Raw genomic sequence first — 24,105 nt, 5'->3', positions numbered from 1 at the left:
TAATGTTCTTTCTCTTCCAGGTTCTTGATGTTGCTTCCATTAGGCAGTTCTATTCCTTCTGTTTTTGTTATTTTTCCTCTGTTCATTATTAATGCAGCACACTTGTCTAGTCCAAACTCCATTGCTATATCGCTACTGAATATACGGACAGTGTTTAGCAGTGATTCGATTTCTGACTGGGACTTTCCATACAACTCCAGATTATTATTATTATTTCTTGTTTACACAGTCAGACAGGTGTTATTGACTGGTTTGTTTTATCCAAACATCGAGTCCTTCCCAAGGACCTGGGATGGCTGAATTTTATTGTCAGTTGTTATAGATATCGTCGCAGAATATAGGCTGTTCCCAGTAAAGCTGCTTTTTGTAATTGGCTGATGGTGATTTCTGTGGCCCCTATGGTGTTGAGGTGCTCTTCAAGGTCTTTTGGAATTATTTATTATTATTATTATTATTATTATTATTATTATTATTTCTTGTTTACACCGTCAGACAGGTGTTATTGTCTGGTTTGTTTTATCCAGACATCGAGTCCTTCCCAAGGACTTTATTAATCTATATATATAATTCTCCTGGGTGTGCCCAGGAGAAATGCGTCCCGGCAGCCCAGCTGATTGGCTGGGCTGCAGGGGGCGCCTGATTGGCTGGCAGCACACCCAGGAGAATTCGCTTGCTGGGCGGCTGCGGAGGCAAGGCGGCGGGCCCAGGGCCGTGGCAGCGGAGCCCAGCGAGGCGGTGGGCCCAGCAAGGTGGCGGCGGCAGCCCCGGCCGTGAGGTGGGGCGAGGCGGCGGGCCCAGCGCGATGGCGGCGGGCCAGGCCGTGGTGGCGGGGCCCAGCGAGCGGCGGGCCCAGCGAGGCAGGGCAAGGCGGCGGGGCCCAGAGAGGCGGCGGGGCTGGGCCCAGCCGCAGAAGCGAGGCGGCGGGACTGGCCGGGCTGGGCCCGGCCGCGGAGGCAAGGCGGCGGGCCTGATGGCGGCACTCTGGGGCCGGCCGCGGCATCGGCGGCGGCACTCTGGGGCTGGCCAGGCCTGCTGGCGGCGGCGGCCTCACTCTGCCCCGCCGGAGACGGGGGGCGGGAGGAGAGAGAGAGGTAGCCTGGCCTGGCTGGGCCCGGCCGCGGAAGTGAGGCGGCGGGACTGGCCGGGCCGCGGAGGCGAGGCGGCGGGACTGGCCCGGCCTGGCTGCGGAGGCGAGGCGGCGGCGGCTGCACTCAGCCCCCGCAGGGCGGCGGCGGCCGCACGGGTCAGCTAGTAATAATTATTATTGTTGTTATTATTATTATTTCCGGTTTCTCCTTGGCTGCTTACAAACAGCAACCAAAGAAAGAAGCAACTCGGAAAAGGGGGACAGCTGCCTCAGCTGCACCCCACCACCACCCTCTTGTTCTCCCTGGGTAGTAAGAAGACCAGCACTCACCCCCTTTCAGACCTGATCTTTCCCTCCACCACCACTACTGACTGCATCAGGATTGGATGGGTAGCCCTTCTAGGAGGTTCTTCTAGGAGCCCTTCTATGAGTACCCAGAATGTTGGGGGCAATATGCTAAATCATTGTAAACCGCTTAGAGAGCTTCCAGCTATAGAGCGGTATATAAATGTAAGTGCTATTGCTATTGCTATTGCTATTGCTAGGAGGGAGGGAGAACAGGGAGAGCTGCCCCAGCATAGGAGGAGCACCTTGCTTCTTTGGCTCTGGGTGGTGGGTAGGAGGGTGGGATGGAGGGGTACTCACCCTTGACCTCACCATTAGGCCTCAGTGAGCTCTCAGCCTGGAGGGCAGCTGCTGAGAAGAAGCAGTGGCAGCGAGGCCCTCCCTTCTCGCAGGAGAAGAAGGGAGTTCTCCAAGTGGAGGGCGAGACTGCGGGCAGCATGTGACTGACACGCCTGCTCCCCCATTCCCAGGCATAAATGCACTTCTCGTCGTCAAACAGATCTAGCTCTAAAGAAAGCCCATCTTGCTGAGAGGGTTGTTCTTTCCAAATCCACCCGATCCCCAACCCCCGATGCTTATCTAGGGGCCCTCTCCAGTACTGAATTTTTTGGTTTTTTCACTGGAGTGCTGTGCAACAAGCAACACTGCAAAATAAATATATATATATGGCTTAGGTGGTCCATGGCGAATGGTGCATGGCAAGCCCCACCCACACAGGTCTTTACCAATTGGAGGTAACAGAGCAGGAGCATCTGGGTGGGCAGTGGGAATTCCATATGCAGATAGGGAAGAGGAGGCTGTGATGGTTACGGTCAGTTGGAATGCAGCTGTTACTAGTGGGAAGATTGTCAAGGACAGACGAATCTATATCTATATATAAAAGGATAGTGGGCAGGGGTCTGTGAAAAGAGGGGTTGTGAGGGAGGAAAGAGCCCCTTCAGGAGGAGGAGGCTGGTACTGTACAAATTAGATGAGGAAACAAGATGAAAAACGTCTGTTAACTCAGGAAGGACGGAAGGAAGGGAAGGAAGGAAGACAGAGGGGAAGAGTGAGTGGAGGAGAGAGAGAGAGAGAAGGGAGGGGAGGACAGAATGAAGGACAGTCAAGGGACAGGCCTGGGTCTGTCAGTGGCCTGAGGGGAACGAGTGACTCTTGCGGCAGCAAGGGCAGCAAGGAAGGGCCCTGTCAATTGTTGTCGCTGCTCGGAGCTACAGAGGCCATTGGCGAAGGGAGGCAGGCAGTCGAGGAATGGGCACGAGCCTGTAAGCATCCTGAGGGGAACAGACAGCCATGGTGGTAGCAGCAGTGAGGAAGGGCCTGGTCAATGGGATGAGGGGGATGGAAGCAATGGGGTGAAGGAGGAGCAGGAGTGCAGCTCAGGTGATGGAGGAGAGAACTCTGAGGGGAGGGGGCTGTGGTGGGCTGAGGGCAGCAATCAAGTACTAGTGGTCAGATGGTCAGCACAGGTGAAGTTAGTTTTATTTTTATTTGTTTGGATTGGTGCTTCCCCATGCTGAGGAGGGAAGCATTGAAGCCACCCTTACTCATGGTTTTCAAATCGTCACACCTGACCATTTCAAACCATTTCAAACCGTCGCACCTTAAAACCCTTTTTACAAAGCTCGTAATCCGCTGCAAAGCTCATAATCGGAAAGCGCCCAGGTGATACTCACTTAGCACGTCTACATGCAATGTTGCTGTAATCCCGACAAACCTAAGGGAGGTCAATAATAACCTCCGCATTACAGATGAAGAGGGAACAAGGCTGTGCGATTTTCTCCCTGGGTGCTTTCCAGATTAGACCCTGCAACGGGGTCACGGTGGATCTCGGAAGTGTGCTTCCACACTCCCTGCGTTGTGACACCGCAGTCCCTACGCAGACAGCGGGGTGCCGTTCACATTGCCAATGCCTTGTTTCGAATTTAATCACTGCAATATAGAGCTAGGATGTCGTACATCCGGCGTAAGGAAGTTGCTGTTTTTCCGGGTTGTTCGTTTCCGCAAGACTGCTCCCCCTGCTGTTTACGTTTCAAATGTGACTTGCCTGAACGGAGGCATTTTGCTGCTGTTGAGCAGCTAGGCTGGAAAGCACCCCGGTGGATTCATAGCAGAGGTAAGATTTAAATCGGGGACATCTTGACTCAGAGCTTAGACTGTGGTCTGCTCTGCTGCATCAGCTCTAGCTGAACTCATGGCTTCAGAATCATTGTTTTTCTGGCAGCCACAACAGCATCATTGGAGCACCAGGAGGATCAATTCAGATAGTCCAAAGGCACATGGAACAGTCCTCAAAGTCCCTCTGAGTCTACAAAGCTAACGTTTCATGGTGGAGAAGGCAACCATCCCTCTAATATCCCACCTTTGGAAATTATAGCAGGGGATGTGTTACAAGTTACACTGTCTATAATAAAAATAGCTACGGATAAATAGTTTCATAATTACCAGGATGAGCAGATCTACTCCATTCCACACTATTATTGTCCTGTGATTGAGGTCTGCCATGCATTCCACTCTGCTTAAGTCTGCTTTGATTTGGAGAATTTCTAAAACTGATTTCAGAATCGATACACACAGTAACCCTACTCGACATTATGTTGTACAAGCGGACAAAAGTCTCTGCACTTTTGCATGTTTTTGTGTGAGTAACTGTTACCTGCATTCATTTTAAAAGTGAACCTGGATACAGGTCCCCTGAAATGCAGGATACAGATAGGAAGTGTACTTCTGTACCTGCGTTCAGCATAACATGTGAATGACTGTACCTACCTACATGGTACACTCATGTGAGGGCTGGAACATAATATATGCATAGAGCTAGTTTGCCACAGTTTTCAGGGAAATGACTTGACTAGCAAGCGAGAGGTTGCCGGTTCAAATCACCGCTGGTTTGTTTCCCAGACTATGGGAAACACCTATATATCAGGCAGCAATTATATAAGGAAGATGCTAAAAGGCATCATCTCATACGGAGTGGGAGATGGCAATGGGAAACCCCTCCTGTATTCTACCAAAGACAACCACAAGGCTCTGTGGTCGCCAGGAGTCGACACCAACTCAATGGCACCCTTTACCTTTACTTTACTGATGCACACTAGTGTATATGCACTTTGGTACATCACAGGCAGAAAGGATTCTTAATGGGCTTGTGCGATCACATAGATGTCCAAGGTAGAGTGAAGTGTGACCCAGAAGTTAATCTGGGGGGTGGGATGTGTGTGAAATATCCTAGGTATCAGGACTCTGGGAAACACTGGGTTAACGTATGGATTTCTTTACTTCTTTGGAATGGGCCAGCAGAGAAGAAGTGAGATTATTGTCTTGGAAGGGACATCTAATGGGGATATTAAGAACAGCTGAATAGACAAAAATTAAGAAGCTGGCAATGCCTTATAAGATACTACTATTTGTAAATGCGTCTTAAGCAGTGAGATACATTAATCATTTAACTGGCTGTCTTGAAATACTGGGTGGTTGCCAGCATGACTTTATTTCGATCCTGGGGCAGCTCCCTCCAAAACTGATTCAACATTAACCATTAGGATTGCGCAACTCAGGCCCCATTCACAGCATCAGTTCTGCATATGATGATGGTCAGCTGGAACATACATAGATGGTTGTGTGAATGCTCTCTAGAAGCTGGAGTTCTGCCTGTTTGTGTTCTGATGGACATGCGAGCCGTCACTGGCGTGGCAGGCTGAAACCAAACTGCCTAGCTCAGTGATCAAAATTATCTTCCAAGCGGGGGCCACTTTGGCAAAAGAAAACACCCTTCAGTGGAAAAGTCATTTCCCACTGTGGTGGCCTCTGAACAGGACTGTGTTTTTCTCAGTGCTGGGAGGGCTCTTTGAGAGAGATGGAGCCCTCTCAAGGGCTCTAGGAGGAAAGTACTGGGAAGGGATACACTTCCCAGGACTCCACGCACACCTTCCAAGATGGTGCAATGTCTCAGGAGGGCTCAGGTTCCCTTAAAGCAGTGTTTCTCAACCACCGGTCCCTGGACCGCTGCCGGTCCCCGAAGGGTTGAGTGCCGGTCCCTGACTGGGAGTCAACCCCCCCCCCAACTGAAATCAAGGCACTCACTTCCTCAATTTTGCACATGGCACGGAAGAGGAAGAGTATCACGGAGGCATGGGACCCTTCTTGTGCCTTGCCTCCACGTGCTGCTGAGATCTTCCTACAGCTATCTTATTCCCTATCTTTACAGCTTCAAACTGTATGCGGTGCGGGGGCATGGAGGAAAAGGTATGGCAGTGGGCGCCACTTGAAGGGCTCCTGGTTCTTGCATGCTCATTGTTTGCAGCCAAAGGTTGGTTGATTGAAACCCAGCTGCCTGTTGTGGTCGAGGCGCCTTGAGAGGGAACGCTGTTTCCCTCTTGCATCAGTGGGGCTTGCTTGTATGTTGTTTTCATTGGCCCCATGTAGCTTTTGAATTTTTCTAATGGCCCAACATCCCCTCTCCACTGAGTAATCAGAAGCACCTCCACCACCACCCCGCACATACTGAAGACATACTGGAGACAAATTTGTTCACCCAGGCTTTTAGATTCAGGGGTTCTCAGCCTTGGGTACCCAGATGTTGATGGACTTCTACTCCCATAATCCCCAGCCATAATGGCCAAATGCCATTGTTGTTGGGGGTTATGGGAGTTTAACTGAGGGACCCAAGGTTAAGAACCCCTAATATTCCATGTTTGCAAAAGATTCCAAATTTAATTATTTTAATGCTTATATTATTTTCATTCTAAACTGCCCAGAGATGCAAGTTTTGGGCAGTATAGAAGTCAGATAGATAGATAGACAGACTTGAAACCCCTTTACTAACTGCTGGTCCGGGAAACTGCGGTTGAAGAATGTAGCGGTCCTTGAAACTCTGCACGAAGAATTTAGCGGTCCTTGACTCCAAAAAGTTTGAGAAACACTGCCTTAAAGGACCACCTCCCTCCCCTCTGGCATTGGGCAAAGCACAGCACTGCACAGCAAGAACAGTCAGTTCCACACAGTGCCAGGGGGACTGTGCAGAGTATTCAGCTTTGGCCAGAGCTTCACACAGGCCCAATGAACTAATCAAGTAGCGGCTGTTGGGGTTAATGGCGATCGCCACTGGCTCCTGGGCCTTACAATGAAGAACACTGGCCTATTTGGCTGTGTGAGACCTCCGCATGAGCTCCTGTAGCAATGTCAGCTAGATTAGTTACCCTGGATCACAGAGATGGCAGGGCAGAATGTCCTTTTTTGGTCTTGCAGTTCCTACTTTAGAATGGCACCCTATAGTATTCTATCAACTAGGGGTGTGTGCGGACCTTTTCCTGAGGTTTGATCAAATTCAGACCAAATTCTGACTGACCCGCTGGTCTGCAAACCGGTTCGGTCAAACCGGCCGGCCAGCCAGTCGGTTCGACCAAACCAGCTCGAACCGGTTGGCCAGTTCGAGCGGCTATGTGTATGTTAAAAGGCTGATTGTAATAATGAGGATAAAGCTTAGGGTGGCCGGTGAGGGCCGCCGAGGGGTGGGGTGGCGAGAGCGAGGCACATTTAAGAGTAAATAAGAAGCTTCTGCTCCTGGAAGCTGCAGCAGCAGTGGCTCTCCCCACAGCAGCCTGACAGCAAGGGGGCAGTAGAGCTGCTGCCCTTGGCACTCACTCACCTGAGTGCGGCTTGGCACTCACTCACCTGGCCTCCACACATGCATGGCCGGGCTACTGGAGGGAGCGCTGCTGTGGCTGCAGCTTCCAGGAGTGGTACTGGACCATTAAGCTGCCAGCATCTTCTCATTTAGTCTTAAAGGTGCCTTGTTCTCGTCACTGCCCCTCGGCGGCCTCTGCCATCACCAGCTGCCCTAAGCTTTATCCCCTTTATTACAAGCAACTTTTTTGCATAGACATATCCACTTGAACCGGCAAACCGATCTGCCCTGAACCGGGCCGAATTCGGTTCAGTCTCGGACTGGTCCACCTTTCCTGAGGGCCGGTCCAGTTCGTAATCAAACCGTTGAAACGGCCTGGTTTGTAGCAGACCAGTTTGCTATCAAACCATTCGTTTGATAGAATGTAGACCATCTTGGATTCCTAGCTGTTGTTGAACTACAACTCCCACCATCCCCAGCAACAATTTATTCCGCTTTTCCAGATAGGAAATTCAGCTAACAGGGAAGTTCAACTGGCTTTGCAGCCCAGTGAACGTATGGTGTCTGGATCTGCAGGATTGCCTATTCACACATTCTGAAATGGAACAAGCCATTAGTAACATTGGCCCTCCAAGAAGAATCCCACAAATGGTTACCTTCCTGACGTAAGAAACGGCATCTTCTTCGGTGTACACCTCGGCACTGACACCTCCTCTTCGATGTCGAGCTTTGACCACCGGGTTAGGCGGAGGAGGAGAAATCTCGTCATCGTGGGAATCGGACTGGGAATTGGATTTCTGCCAAGCCAGGATCTGTTTGCATTCTTCCTGTTAAATGAGAGAGAGAGAGAGAGAGATAAATCTTTCTTGGACATGAGGATCTCACTGAATTCCCCCACTCCATGCCATCTTCATTCCATTAGGTAGGGGTTCTCAAACTTGGGTCCCCAGATGTTGGATGCTAGCTCCCATGATCCCTAGCTACAGCGGCTGAAGGTCATTGTGGCTGTGGATGATGGGGGTTGTAGTCCGACAGCATCCGGGGTCCCAAGTTTGAGAAGCCTTTCTGTAAGGATACGTACATAACTTGTTGCTCATTTTTAGTTATAATATTGTTGGTGGGTTAGACTGTTGACTTATCTTTTTAATTGTTATTTATATTTATATTTTTATTGCATTTTTTTCCCCTTGTGCTGGTCATAAACTTTGAACTGAACTGAACTAGTTGCTCACATTCACCCCTTGTTGCAAATTCCTTTGGTGCTTCTGCAAAATTTCTAAAATCACCCCTATGCTGATGCAAAATCAGCCTCTGAGTTTCCTCAGGGCTCTCAAAGGATATGGAAAGGGCTTGGGAAAAGCTCCCTTGGAGCCTCTTTGTAATGCAAAACTCAACATTACTGAGTACATAGGAGTTAAATTGAGGCTATATAGTAGTGAAAGGTAGTATAAAAGCATACATAAACAAAGGAATGCTGCAGATAATAAAATAGTTTGGGAGAACTCAGGAGCTGTAAGGAGCATCTTTTGGCAGGAGTGGGGGTTGCCTCCTTCAAATGCCAAACCACTGCAGAATAGTAGAGAGAGGAGATGTTTGTCCCAACCTTTACCCATCTTCGATCTCTGGGAAGCAACGCTGCTGCTTATTAATTAATTAATTAATTAATTGTTTTAAGGGAAGTGCTTGGGGTCAGCTCCATTTCAAAGATAAATCCCCATAAGTTGGAGGACACCCTCTCTCATTCCAGCCCCACTGGCTACAGCCACAAAGTAGGGCTGTCTGCCCTCCAGGATTGACTGGAGTCTTCAGGAATCAGCCTCCCCCCCCACAGGGCACTTTCCAGACTAGACCCTACAACGGAGTCAGGATGTATCTCAGAAGTGCGCTTCCACACTTGTACAGGGGCGGAGCCACCACTGGGCCAATGGGTTCAAAGAACCCAGGCCGCTGACCAATCAGGGGCCGCGAGAGTGGCCCTGACACTCCTCCCGCATCTGTCGTCAGGCGCGGGGAGGCTAGTTTAGCTCCTGAGCAGGGGCCACGCGGCCCTTTCGGGAGCTAAACAAAGGCTGGTGCTGTGTTCGCAGCGCCAGCCAGGAGCGGCTCTTCCCTGCAAAGGCTCCATTCAGCCAGACCACGGCCCCGCATCTGACATCAGGTGCGGGGGCGTGGCTAGCCCCGCGTCTGATATCAGACGCGGGGGCGGGGTCAGTGGGGCCGTGGCGGCAGCCTCACACAGGCCGCCAGCAGCCCCGCTCGCCAATGCACTTGTATGTTTATTGTGGTCACAGACCAGATTAACAAACAATAACAATTAATAGCATTAACAAGAAAATTCAAGAATTTCAAAAGTTTACAAAATCACAAAATGTTCAAATTATTAATACAGTCTTTATGGAGCTTCGACGCCACAAAACAGAACTTTGCCACATTATCTGAAATTACAGGTTTAAAATTGGCGAGCATAATTTCCAAATAAAATTGGTCTGGGTGACCAGGATAAATGGCTAAAATAGGAGCAATAAATTTGGTGCAAGCATCCTTATAAAACTGACAATAAAGAATAACATGGGTGATAAACTCTATATCTCCTGAGCCGCAGGGACAACAGCACTGATCATAAGGAAGTCGTTTGAATTTACCATCAAGTACTGCCGAAGGGAGAACGTTTAATCACATGAGGGTCAGAAATCTCCTAAATTTTGGTACCAAAACTTCACACTTCCTGCATCCTGACAGCGCAGTCCCCTGGCCCAGCAGCAGAGCCTCTGCACCTCTAGTTCTCCCCACTCCTTCCTCATTCCCTCTCAGCTGTGGTAGCAGGCATGACTGGTCCCCTTAGCTAAGCAGGGTCCACCCTGGTTGCATTTGAATGGGAGACTAGATGTGTGAGCACTGGAAGATCTTCCCCTCAGGGGGATGGAGCCGCTCTGGGAAGAGCAGAAGGTTCCAAGTCCCCTCCCTGGCAGCATCTCCAATACAGGGCTGAGAGAGATTCCTGCCTGCAGCCTCAGAGAAGCTGCTGCCAGTCTGTGTAGAGCAGATGATGCTGAGCTAGATGGATCTATGGTCTGACTCAGTAAATGGCAGCTTCCTATGTTCCTATGTATAGATATAGTGAGTCAATATAGCAGCAACACTAACAATGGCAAATTGAGAGAGAGAGAAAAAGAGAGCCAGTGTGGTGTAATGGTTAGAGTGCTGGACTAGGACCGGGGAGACCCGAGTTCAAGTCCCCATTCAGCCATGAGACTTGCTGGGTGACTCTGGGCCAGTCACTTCTCTCTCAGCCTAACCTACTTCACAGGGTTGTTGTGCGGAGAAACTTAAGTATGTAGTACACCACTCTGGGCTCCTTGGAGGAGGAGCGGGATATAAAATGTTAATCAAATAAATAAATAAATATAAATAAAAAGATTGTTCTGTATTTGTACCAGCTGAGAGTTTTGAGTTAAATGTATTTAGTGTTTTTGTTTGGCTGGTCTAAGACCGTAAATAAAACTTACTACTTACTTCTGAGTTTAATCTGCTTTTGTATCACATTGACAAGACAATTTAGGAAGTGCGTCTACCAAATAGTGGGTGCGGAGGAGGGAACAGCTCGGATATCAACGGCAGACATGTGGCTAATTATCATCTTAATCATTCGGTTATATTTATACAGGAAATGAGTTATGCTTAGATCATCAGTTGTAACATGAGAAGAAGAGTATAGTACTTTAAAACTATGTCCTAATTGAATGGCATCTTTCCAAAATCTTAAGAGCTGCATGAAAAACACATGATGAATAGATCCGTTGCCAGCAATATCTATGAACATCTCCAAAATGGTATCCAGCAAAGCTGGATCACCCATAGGATTCATATAATTATACAGAGTAACTTGTTTCCCATTTACCTGCCATTAGAGAGGTCCTCCCATTACATTTAAAATTTCATCCAGCAAGGTGAAATAATACACATACAAACCAAAGTCTCGCTTAATTCCCACCTGGCAGGAAATAATAGAGCACACTCCAGTTAAAGAAAATCCCCGAGAAAGCAGGGATGTTTCTTAAAAGAGAGTGGCATAAAGCAAAGCTACATAAAGAACAGCTTCTTCACATGCTAGATCCTTTCAAACTGGCTTTCGCCCTGGGTTTGGGACTGGAACTGCCTTGGTAGCCCTGGTGGGAACTAGACAGGGGGAGTGGTTCTGTTGATTCTGCTGGACCTCTCAGCGGCGTTCAATACCATCGACCATGGTATCCGTCTGGACCACCTCTCAGGTATAGGGATTGGGAGTAGTGCATTGGAGTGGTTCCGGTCCTTTCTTGGGGGGAGGTTCCAGATGGTGGTGCTGGGGGACTTCTGCTTGACTTCTTGGCCTCGGGGGTCCTGCAAGGCTCAGTATTATCCAACATGCTGTTTAACATCTACATGAAACCGCTGGGAGAGGTCATCAGGAGGTTTGGGCTGAAGTGTCATCAATACACAGATGACACTCAGCTCTACCTTTCCCTGACACCAGATCCTAGGGAAGCACTGGATGTACTGAACCAGGGGCTGGAGGCGGTGATGAGCTGGATGTGGGCTAGCAAACTGAGGCTGAATCCAGACAAGACGGGAGGTGCTGTTGGTCAGTAGGAAAGCCGACTGGAATAGGGTACTTCTACCAGCTCTGGATGGGGTTGGACTCCCCTTGAAAGAGCAAGTGCATGGCTTGGGGGTGCTGCTGGACCCAGCTCTGCTTTTGGATGCTCAGGTGGAGGCGGTGGCCAGGGGTGCCTTTGCACAGCTTTGGCTGGTGCATCAGCTGCAGCCCTTTCTCGAGAAGGCAGATCTGGCCACGGTTACCCATGCCTTAGTCACGTCGTGGCTGGATTACTGCAATGCGCTCTACGTGGGACTGCCCTTGAAGAATATTCGGAAACTTCCATTGGTGCAGAACGCCAGGTGCAGAACACCTTTGGAACTGCTTGCTCAGAGCATATTACACCTATTCTGAAAGATCTGCACTGATGCCAATTGCTTCCGGATCCAATTCAAGGTGCTGATTATTACCTTTAAAGCCCTTAACAGTTTGGGCTCTAGATACCTGAAGGACCGCCAGCTTCCATGGGTTTCTGCCCACCCAACAAGATCATCAGGGAGGCCTTTGCTCTGTGTGCCGACACTGAGAGAGGCCAGATTGCCGTGCACACTGGACAGGGTCTTCTCTGTTGTTGCCCCCAGACTCTGGAATCCTCTCCCAGTGAATGTTCGCTCTGTGGCAGCCGTGGCTGCTTTTAAAAAACAACTCAAGACCTTTTTATTTACTCAGGCTTTTATCTCCTAGAGGCTGCCAGGTTTCTCAGCTTTCTTGCATTTGTTTCTTTTTAATTGTTTGTTGATGTTTTATGGTTTTAATGTTTAATTGATTTTATGGTTTTAAATGTAACTTTAATGGAATGTTATTGTATTTTAACTTTTGTAAACCACCTTGAGATGCTTAATGAAAGGCAGTATAAAAATTGAACAATAAATAAATAAAAATAAATAAATGCTGGTGCTGATTTTAAAAAGCCACAAAATGCTCTTCCATGCAGTTCAACTAAGTCCAATGCATTTTGAATGGAAGCCGCCTATGCAACGTGTTGGGATAAATGTGTATATACATTGTCTTTGTTCTTGCAGCTGATATATTGTATGTGCAGGAGAACCTTGTTAATCACAGACCCGGCATCCACGGTTTTGTGTATGCGCAGTCGAATAATTGCCACCCAACCTCGGTATATGTGGGGGAGGGGAGAAATGCCATTTGAAGGGTTAAGGCTCACATATCCGCAGGTTGGGGATGGGTGGAAATGACCTCCTAGGTCATTTCTGGCCCTGCTGCCTCAGGAACCTACCCGCCGCCCCAATTCAGATTGCCCTAATACCCCATTATCTGAGGTGATGGATGGGTCACCTCCTAGGTCATTTCCACCCACCATTTTGAGGTCAGGAGCTATTTTGTGGTTCCTTTTTGTTAAAAGGAAAAAAGGAGAGAGAAACATGATTTCTTGTGCACACACACACACACACACACACACACAACCCACAAGCTTTTTAAAAATGGGTGACACTGTGGACAGCTGGAGACACGCAGAGCACAGTAGGGCACCCCCCAAGCCCAATTTTCCCCACTTTCAGCCCATTTTATGTCCCATTTTCTGCAGCCCCTTTAAACTGTTTTCGCCCTTTTGCCCTGCTGCCTCAGGAACCTAACCCCGCAATTCCCATTGCCCTAATAGCCCATTATCTGTGGTTTCAGTATCCACACACCCCATGGAACGTAATCCCCGTGGCTAACGGGGTTCTCCTGCATATCTGTGTACAGACTTGGAGGAGGAGGAGAGCTGGTCTTGTGGTAGCAAGCATGACTTGTCCCCTTAGTTAAGCAGGGTCTGCCCTGGTTTGAATTTGAATGGGAGACTACACGTGTGAGCACCATAAGATTATATTCCCCTCAGGGGATGGAGCCGCTCTGGGAAGAGCATAAGGTTCCAAGTTCCCTCCCTGGCAGCATCTCCAAGATAGGCCTGAGAGAGACTCCTGCCTGCAACCTTGGAGAAGCCGCTGCCAGTCTGTGAAGACAATACTGAGCTAGATAGACCAATGGTCTGACTCAGTATATAGCAGCTATGTTCCTAATGCTTGTGACAATCATCAGTTCAGTTGGCATTCCTTACTGGACCCTTGAGACTGTTAGTTTTTCTGTTAGGATGATCTTTCAATCAACTTGTAGAATTCTCTGCCACAAGATGTAGTGACAGCCAACAACCTGGTTGGCTTTAAGAGAGGTTTGGATAACTTCACGGAGGAGAGGTCTATCAATGGCTACCAGTCGGAGGGCTATAGGCCACCTCCAGCCTCAGAGGCAGGATGCCTCTGAGTACCAGTTGCAGGGAAGTCACATCAGGAAGGAGGGCATGCCCTCAACTCCTGCCTGTGGGCTTCCAGCGGCAACTGGTGGGCCACTGTGCGAAACAGGATGCTGGACTAGATGGGCCTTGGGCCTGATCCCACAGGGCTGTTCTTATGTCCTTAGATCCTTAAGAGCAGGACTGTTGTTTATGATTTGGTAATAGTTAAGTAATAAACCTTAGCAACTTTATTCAATAAACTTAGCAAGCCTGAGTTTCCGTTCTGTTACACTCCACTACACAGCTTAGCCAATGTTTTGATGGAAGTTTAAGGGCCCCAGAGTGAAGGCATCAATGATACAGCATGATCCAGAGTCACTGGAGTGCAAAAGGAGGGAAATGAAGCTTATCCAACTGCATGAGAGCTTCACTCTGAATATCTGTGCTGCAAATGAAGGGGTTAATTCTCCTTTGGGGACCTCAGCGTGGTTATTGCAAGACCTGCTTGCCATCCTAATTTGACATGAGTCACCAGTAGCAGCTCCCAGGCCAGATAATTGGTTCTGGTGATGAGAAGTGGCAATTCCTAATGTCCCTTGGCTTACTTTTGATCAACGATGGCAATGATTTGATTCTAAAGGAACAGCTATAGTTTTCACTATCTCTAAGAACCATATGTTCCAGGGTTTCTGGTAGCTTGTGTGAAGATACCATTATGAATTAATTCAGGGTATTGATATGGAATGGGAATCAGCCTCATTAAATCTGTTTCATCTGTTTGCTAGTCAGATTCACACAGCTTGATCAAGGAGGAGGAACTGAATCTATTCACTGTGTGCCTTTTAAAAAAAATGCTGGGTGGGTGGCTATGCCGACCCTGGAGCTGGCCCACAATCGGCCACCATGTTGGTCCGACCCTGCAATTGGAGCTGGTTGATGCTGGGAGTCCTCTGAACTGTGGTTTTGTGTGTTTGTTCCATCATTTTCTCATCTACTGCTTTAAGTCGGCTTTAATGTGTATGTTGTGTTTTATTTGCTTTTATGCTGTGGTGAGCGGTTGGGGGGCTCCCACCACTTTCCACAAAAAGCAGCATAAAGATCAAACTAATCAATAGTACATTTGCATTATGTATTATTTTGAGTTGCTGTTAGAAAAGTACATGAAGAAAAGCAGGACATACATGAAAGGCAGCAATTAGAAGACCACTTTATGACCAACTGATGTCAATGTTTTTTTCATGCAGTTGAAAGGAGCTTGAGCAGATGAAAACAACCGCCATGTGGGGAGACATCAGGAGAGACAGAGCTGGGGTACCTCAGCACCCTGGACGCCCCCTGCTTTTTGAAGCTGACAACTGCCATGAGAGATTGCACCCAAACCCAAGGAAGCTTAAAATCCCCACAGAAGAAAAGAGCAATCAGTACTGCCCCACAGACAGGGTCCCAGGTAAAACCCATTCACATAGGAAAATGTGCAGTAGTAGCTTGATTCTATGGGTGTTGACTACTATTATGCGATAGGGATGTGCATGAAAGGCGATTCAAGTAGCTAATCACAGCACATCCCCCGCACCTTTAACAGGGAGGAGAGCAGGTAAGTTCTGAACTTCTGAGGCACTCCCCTCAGAAATTCAGGAAGTTCTGGAAGTTCTGAGGCGCTCCCCTCAGCTATCATTGTTTGCCACCAGGGTATTTCCCAGCTGCCCTCATGTGGAGCTAGCACATGCATGGCTGCCTCACATGCACGTATGCACTTTCTGTGGGGAGTGGCAGAGGAGCAGGTACAGACCTGCTCTCCTCCTTATTAAAGATGCAAGGGATGTGCTGCAATTTGCTACTCGAATCGCATTTCGTGCACATCCCTATGATGAGATGCCAAGGGTGAGCCACACCCTCGCCAACACTTCACCAATGAAAATAGGACATGTCTGTGAATGGGTAGCCTGTGTGACCAAGCAACCTGGGAGGAGTGGCATACGATTCTGACCACAAGCATGGCACAAATGGGAAGAAATTGAAATAGAAACCCTGTCCATGCAGAGCATCCAATTCCAGATTACTAAAGCAGATGAGCCTAGCCCATATCCCCCAGCATTTTGCACATGAAAACAGGGATACGCTTGGGACCACCAATTCTCACACCAAGGATTACTGCCCCAGCTCCCCACACGGCTGAAGCCTGGACTCCACCCACCAGATGCTGGGCACCGCCTAGTGCGAACTGGGCACCCATTTCCACGCAGGCACACCAGAGACATGATGCCTCCATCCACCCACTTGGAGATTTACTGTAGAGACTCTGGCGAGGATCCTGAAGAATGATACCTCTAGCAACTCACATAAACAAACAGACAAACAAAAAACTGAACGAATATCCCCCAAGATGCAAAATTAGGGACGTAATAGGGCAGCGATTCACCAGGTCCAGAAAATAGGGGTGATCCCTGGTAAAATGGCTGCACAGGGGGAGCTGGTCTTGCAGTAGCAAGCATGAGTTGTCCCCTTAGCTAAGCAGGGTCCACCCTGGTTGCATATGAATGGGAGACTAGAAGTGTGAGCACTGTAAGAGATTCCCCTTAGAGAATGGAGCTGCTCTGGGAGGAGCATCTAGGTTCCAGGTTTTCTTCCTGGCATCTCCAAGACAGGGCTGAGAGAGATTCCTGCCTGCAACCTTGGAGAAGCCATTGCCACTCTGTGTAGACAATACTGAGCTAGATGGACCTATATTCTGACTCAGAGTATGGCAGCTTCCTATGTTCTTATAGGCTCAAACTGTTCCTGTCAGTGAGATGGGCAAGGAATCTCAGCAACAGAATTTAATTGTTCTAAACCACAGACATGTTATCCATTCTAGCTCAAGTTGTCCAAGCAGAGCTTTGCCATGGCTAAGCCGTGTCCGCCCTTGCCAAAGAGTGTCCCAGCTCCCTGCCATATACATACCCAGCAGAGTGCGACTTTTCTTTCACCACGTACATCGATACTACATACTTCTATCTGTTTGGTACCCATTTCAGTGTCATGGCTTCCCTTAAAAGACTCCCAGGGAATATAGTTTGTTGAGGTTGCTGAGATGATTCAGTAAGAGATCACAAGCCCCTCTCACAGAAATAGATTCTAGGTCTCCTCAGGAAATGACCATTTAAGCCTGTGGAGTATATACTCAACAAAACCAATCTCTTTGGGTGCCCAAAGAATTTAAAAAAAAAAAAATAGGACTGCAATGTTTAATCAATGAGTTGATGCAATTGATCAGTTTTAGAACTTTCAATAGATCAAAAAAGGTACGGTACCATGATAAACCAGACAGCTGATTATACACACACACACACTCCCCCACTTCGTCTCACACAAAAGCAGGAATGTCCCTTTTAAGATGATGCCCCTTACTATACACCTGTCCAACATCTGAAAACAAAGAAAGCATGCCTTTTGCTTCTGAACAATTGTTTCTACTCATATGCAAACATACGGACATTTAATCAATAACTTAATCCACTAAATCTCATATGATTAATTGACTAGCATTTATTTAATCAGGTGATTGCCCTTGGGGTTGGTGAGCACAATATAACATAGCTACACAATCATTTTGAGAGCAACAAATTGAAGAAATACTGTACCTCTATAACTGCAGTCAATATTTGCTGGTTAACAAAATCCACCATGTTTCAGAAACTGCAGGTCACAGAATAGCATCTCAGAGTCATCTGCTTCTGGTTCAGGGTCCATACACATAGCTAGATCATTCCTGCCAAATGCCTGTACACCACTCCTCATCCTCAGAGCCCACTACAATAAGGATTCTATAACAGCCCCCTAATCCAAGTAGAGACTTGACAATATTTCAATGGCAGAGCACATAATGTCACTGCTATTATAAGCAAACTCATCCATTCTGTGAATCAGCTTTCCAACTTGGATAACAAGTAAGTGCTTGTACTAAGCCTGGTAAAGCAAGCCAGCGGGACTGGCTTTGGAATACTTTGCAACATCTATGCCACAACTATTCCTACTAAACTTCATTCAGTCCTCTGTATAAGACATTTTCACATATTTTTGGGACAATCCATAAAGTATCTCATGTTTTTTAAGAACTTTTAATCCCCCCACTTCCCCTTATATTCATAAACCAAATAATTATGGTCAATGTTCAGTCTCATTTCTCACAACTTTCTCCTCTTGGTGCATGATGAACTTTGTGGACAGTCCCGTATTTGACTGCCTGGTATCATAAACAATATTTAGACTGGTTAAGATGAATTAATATTATTTTAACTCCAGAATGATGGGTTTGGAAGGTTAAAACAAACACACGAACAGAGTTTTTTTTAAAAGCAATAGTTATCAAAATATGTGTAGCAGAGGGAAGCAGTTTAGAAGTAAGAAAGAATAAAAAAGAACACTTCCCAGAAGATGGACCAAGATTAACAAATACACCCTTCCTCAAAAAGAACCTCCCCACTTTAAAAAAACAATGCATTAAGTATAAAATAGCAGGTTACCATATGGTTCACTTTTTAAAAGAGGTCTCCGCTACAAATTCCCTTTATAGGCGGCGTAGTTAATGCAAGAGCGAACGTTCCCATATGCTGCTATTTGCTGCCTAGGTAGGACATCCATCACCGAACTCAAGACTGAAAGCACAAGGATATTCAACACCCGGGACTAAGCTTTTAAAAAGTCACCCTCTATATCTCAGAGGGTAAAACCACACCACACACACACACACACACACACACAAATAGCAAGTCTTTTTAAAGGAACAATAAATACACCTTTTCAAGAGTAGCCCTTTAAATAATGATCACCCGAAGTAGCCATGCCGTGAAGCCTTCCAGAGAACTCACGTCCAAGTAAACACCTCGCCTGGTTCTTTTTGGTTGTCGTCATGACAACAGGCTCTCTCCTGCTCTGCCAGACTGGCATGTATAATTCACAAGTGCAGCAAAATCAGGTTGGGGACTTTCAGTCTTTCTGGCTGTGCCGGGTTCTGAAAGGATGCCCTTCAGAAAAGAAGAAACCTGGTGCAAAATGCACCAAGGGAAAGACCAATGGGGCGGGGAGGGGAGGGAGGGAGACCTTTATTTCGATCACCGACCAGAAGCAAAATCATTTTTATTATTTAAATTTATATATTATTATTTATTATTATTTATTAGTATTTTAAAAATACTAATAAATATTTATATACCAATCAACCCAACACACACACACACACACACACACGCATAACGTACTCATTGCTAATCCCATGCGTGGCAACTCTTGAAAGAGTTCACAAGCAAGCTGCAGGGGGGGAAAGAGAATGGGCAGAAATGGACGGGCAGGCAAGAGAGCAGCACCAGGAAATGCGAGAAAGTGGCAGCGGGGAGGTGAAGAAAATGGCACCGGAGAAAGTGGCACTGGGGAAAGTGGGGTGGGGGAGAAAGCGGCAGTGGGGGGTGAAGAAAGCGGAGCCAGGGAAAGCGGCGGGGTATGTATGAAGAAAGTGACAGCCAGGAGGTGAAGGTGGTGGCGGCCGGCAGGGGAAGAAAGCGGCAGCGGCGGGAAGCGGTTGGCCAGGCAGCCGGCCAGAGAAAAAATACATTGGAGGGGAGAGGGCTGAGAACTAGAGGCGCAGATGCTCTGCGTCAGCCCAGCTAGTTATTTTATTGATGTATTATTTATTTATTTAGGTATTACATTTATATCCTGCTCTTCCTCCCAAGGAGCTCAGAGGTACATGCTTATTTCAACCCTATGTGGTAGGTTAGGCTGAGAGATACATGACTGGCCCAGAATCACCCAGTTAGTTTCATGGTTGAATGGGGATTCGAACTCGAGTCTTTGAGTCTAATTAAAAGTTGAGTCTAATTAAAAGCTCTGGCAAACAAGTGTGTCTTAACCGCCTTTTAAAAAGTGATCAGAGATTGGGGAAGCTCTTGTTTCAGCAGGGAGCGCATTCCAATGCCTCGGGGCAGCAAACAGAGTAGGCCTGTCCCTGAGTAGCCACCAGACAAACCGGTGGCAACTGCCGACGGACCTCTCCGGATGATCTCAGTGGGCGGCGGGGCTCATAATGAAGAAGGCATTCTCTTAAATACCCTTAAATATATTGAAAACAAAGTAACATCTGCTACAGATCAAAACCCAACCCCGTTTCGGAAGGAAGGAAGGAAGGCAAAGATAATGGGCAGCATGCATACATTCTAAGTTAGTGGAGCTATTCTTGGGATCCTCTTCAGGGTAAGAGGAGCTGCCAGCTTGAGTCTGGGAGCCGTGTGAACCCCCATCTGGCCATCGTAAGAATTCTGCAAGGAAGGAAGGAAGGGGAAGGGAAAATGCTCATCTGTGATATGGGTACAGAGGTGGACGGCAAAGGCGAGCCCAGAACTTGTACCCAGCTCCAGAACGAGGGTGGAGGGAAAGCACCCACCGTGCCTCCCACCTCTGTACCCAGCTGAGATAGACGGTCTGGGTACAATTACATTTCCCCTAATAGAGCAAACAGAAACTTGGGCAGGCTCTGATTTCGATTGGGAAAACAATACTAGTGGAAAGGGTTTAAGCCACCCTGTTGTATTTCATCCAGTGAGGACATTCACACAATCAAAAACTGTGTTCTACCCAGGTTTGGAAGCTGTGTGTGCTCCCAGTTTTCGGCTGTGTTCAAGCAAGGTAAGAGGAAAACAGGGCAGGAATGGTTGTGTGGAAGCAAGGCAGGAGGGAGACTTTTCTTCTTACCTTGATTCCACACCCTCAAAATTTGGAAGAGCACACAGCTCTCAAACCCTGGTAGAACTCAGTTTTTGACTGTGTGAATCTCCTCGATATCTTTTATGTTTTGTTGTTTAAAGGTTTGTGTCGGTGGGGATCCTGTAGAGGATATCGAGGGTGGAGTCAGAAAGGGAAAGAGAGGGGGAGAAGGAGGGCATTGAGTTGTTTCTGAATAAACTCTTAAATCTATATAAGATTACTTTGTGTTTGTGAGGGAAGCAGCTATAAAACTCCCCACCTCAACCCTGGAGAGCCCGCCCCCCCCCCTTGTGTCTCCTAAATGTCAAGAGACAAGAGATGCAATTGAAAATAAGAACATAAGCAGGTGGTGGTTCATGGGACTGTGGCAGGGTGCTAGGCAGGGCAGGTGATAGGTGGAGCCACAGGTAGTGAGAGCTGGAGGCAACTGAGGGCAGCTGTGGAACATAGGAAGCTGCCATAAACGGAGTCAGACCCTCAGTCCATCTGGCTCAGTATTGTCTAGACAGACTGGCAGCAGCTTCTCCAGGGTTGCAGGCAGGAATCGCTCTCAGCCCTATCTTGGAGATGCTGCCGCCAGGGAGGGAACCTGGAACCTTCTGCTCTTCCCAGAGTGGCTCCATCCCCTGAGGGGAATCTCTTACAGTGCTCACACATCAAGTCACCCATGCATGTGCAACCAGGGTGAACTCTGCTTAGCTAAGGGGACAAATAATACTTGCTACCACAAGACCAGCTCTCCTCTCGTGGAGGTGGAGCCAGAACTAGGCGGGTGCCTTAGCAAAAACGGGCAAAGTGTAGATTCATGGCTAACGAGTGGGATCAAAATACAAACACATATACAAGCACACAAATCTCAATTGCTCATCAGCAGAGATACAGAGAAATATGGAAAACATCTGTTACTTTTTAATGCTTAACAGGACTACAGTAGTGTGTAGATTTGTATCTAACACAGCAGGATCAAACACAAGCACACACACACACACAGGAAAAGAACTATACACGCCACAAGCAAAGCACAGGCCAACTACAAAAGTCTGCTTCTGTGGAGAGTAAGTGCATCCTGAAGTCACCAGGGCAATTCTGTCTGCCTGGTTATTTCAAAAAGGGAAATTACTGCTAATAAACAACAAGAAAGTACTCTTAGCCAGATTGGTACAGTGGTTCGTGTGCTGGACTAGACTGGGGAAATCCAGGTTCAAATCCCCATTCAGCCATGAAACTCACTGGTTGACTCTGGGACAGTCACTTATCTCTCAGGATAACCTTCCTCATAGGGCTGTTGGGAGGAGAAATGTAACCATGTATACCACTCTGGGATTCTTGGAGAAAGCACAGGCTAGACATTTCAAAGTAAATAAATCAATATAAGACACAGGTAAAACAGAGACCAGCTACAAAAGTGAAGAATTCAACAATGCATTTTAAAGTTACAAGGGCAGCTCTGCCTGCCTATTTTAAAAATGCTTATATAATAATAGAGAAACCACAGGTTTTTCATGTTTGCTGCAGCTATGAACCATGTCCTTTAACTTAGAGGACGCCACAGGAAGCAATGATGCATGGGGACACCCTCTCCCTACTCCATGCCTGCTGAACAGCTGGGTGCCACTCTCTGCCCGCCTTGGGTGCCCACCATTTAGCCTGGGTGTCCATCCTAGCAAGCAACAAATGTGTTTAAAAACAAAACAGAGATCACTTTCTTAATCCTTGCCCCATGAACCATAACCTCCAGTGGACATATTAATGTTACATATACTGGCCACAATCCAGAAAAAATCCTGGTCAGCTCTCTGTGTAGCAAATGAATTTTTAAAATTGTTTTCCTTCCAGCAGACTCCATTCCTTCTAAACATCACACCTACATGGAAAGCCACTTCTGCAATTATCTGAGAAGCCGTGTGGACTCAGAAATCTATGCATATGCACTAAAAGCTTTCTGGCTTCTTATGCCCGTTTCTGATCTAATTAGTCCAGTCTTACAGTTTGCTGTTCCTTCCAATGTTTTATGGCATGTCATTTTGGGAGCAAGCGAGAGAAAGAAGATGTTGCATTCCTCCTCTCCAAACAAACACACAAAAAAGAAGCCAGCAAAAGGTCAGACTTGCCAACAGCCATCCAGCCTAGTGGCTCTCTAACCAAAACAGTGATTGGAGCCTTGTGAGTAGCTAAAAGAAAAAGACTTCCCCACCCTCTGGGCACTCTGACTGGCTGGTGCCCACTTTGCAAAACAAAAGTGAGCATGCTTATTGGCTCCTGCCTTATTAAGAGAGCCAGCGTGGTGTAGTGGTTAGAATGCTGGACTAGGACCGGGGAGACCCGAGTTCAAATCCCCATTCAGCCATGATACTAGCTGGGTGACTCTGGGCCAGTCACTCCTCTCTCAGCCTAACCTACTTCACAGGGTTGTTGTGAGGAGAAACTCAAGTATGTAGTACACTGCTCTGGGCTCCTTGGAGGAAAAGCGGGATATAAATGTAATAATAATAATAATAATAATAATATTTTTAAAGCTTAGGGGCTTTTCATTTGTTCTTTGAGGTTGGTGCTACCGTCACCCATCTCATATCTCTAAAAGCACAAACAGGCTGCAGGCAAGAGCAACAAGGAATGATAAAGGGAGGCAGTAGACACACAAAGTGGAGGCAGAGAGAACATGGCTGGCTAGAAAAATTAAGGTTAGCACTGCCCACTTTGCCCATAAATAAGATCCCCCCCCAAAACATAAGAACAGCCCTGCTGGATCAGGCCTGGACCCATCCAGTCCAGCATCCTGTTTCACACAGTGGCCCACCAGATGCCTCCGAGAAGCCCACAGGCAAGAGGTGAGGGCATCCCCTCTCTCCTGCTGTTGCTCCTCTGGAACTGGTATTGAGAGATATCTTGTCTCTGTGGCCTATAGCCCTCAGACTAGTAGCCATTGATAGACCTGCCGTCCATGAATTTGTCCAAGCCCCTTTTAAAGCCATCCAAGCTAGTGGCCATCACCACATCTCGTGGCAGAGAATTCCATAGATTAATTGTGCTCTGTGTGAAAAAGTACTTCCTTTTATTGGTCCTAAATTTCCCGACCTTCAGTTTCATGGGATGATGTCGTAAATCTGTTAGCTCAGCTAACCCAACAGGATTTACAACCCCCTTCAGCACTCCCCCTGTGAGATAACAGAAAGCAGCAGCGAAACTGCAAGAAGCGGGGAAAAGGGTCACAAAGAAAATAGTAAATGAATTAAGTCCCCTGAACGGATCTAGGTACCCCCCCTCTAACAATAACTGAGTAATAAGTGAAAAGAAATCACAAAGCAAGGAATGAAACGAGCGAAGGACACCAGAACAAGGAATTAACGGAACAAAGCAGGAAAGCATAAACAAGGCAAACTGGAACTCAGAAAAAGTTTGGAATTCAAATAGCACACTGTCTGCAGCCAGCGAAAGTTGCAAACAGCATC

The 24,105-nt window shown here is 47.4% G+C and overlaps 1 protein-coding gene across 3 annotated transcripts in view; it reads right to left on the bottom strand.

Annotated features, from left to right (window-relative positions):
* Positions 1–24,105, bottom strand: part of PRKAR1B (protein kinase cAMP-dependent type I regulatory subunit beta) — a 150,655-nt gene that overhangs the window by 105,967 nt on the left and 20,583 nt on the right. The window contains exons 1-2 of one of the 3 annotated variants that reach the window (XM_053277086.1): positions 18,424–18,540; positions 7,712–7,882 (exon numbers count right to left, since the gene is read on the bottom strand). In XM_053277086.1, coding sequence (XP_053133061.1) covers positions 7,712–7,882; positions 18,424–18,426 — 174 coding nt within the window. In that variant the 5' untranslated portion in view covers positions 18,427–18,540. Of the gene's footprint in view, positions 1–7,711; positions 7,883–17,541; positions 17,602–18,423; positions 18,541–24,105 lie in introns of those variants that run through there. The other 2 variants (XM_053277085.1, XM_053277084.1) reach the window with 2 other exon arrangements.

Source organism: Hemicordylus capensis, chromosome 13, assembly GCF_027244095.1.
Source record: "Hemicordylus capensis ecotype Gifberg chromosome 13, rHemCap1.1.pri, whole genome shotgun sequence".
NCBI classification, from domain to species: domain Eukaryota; kingdom Metazoa; phylum Chordata; class Lepidosauria; order Squamata; family Cordylidae; genus Hemicordylus; species Hemicordylus capensis.
This window is presented reverse-complemented; position numbering and strand designations above follow the sequence as displayed.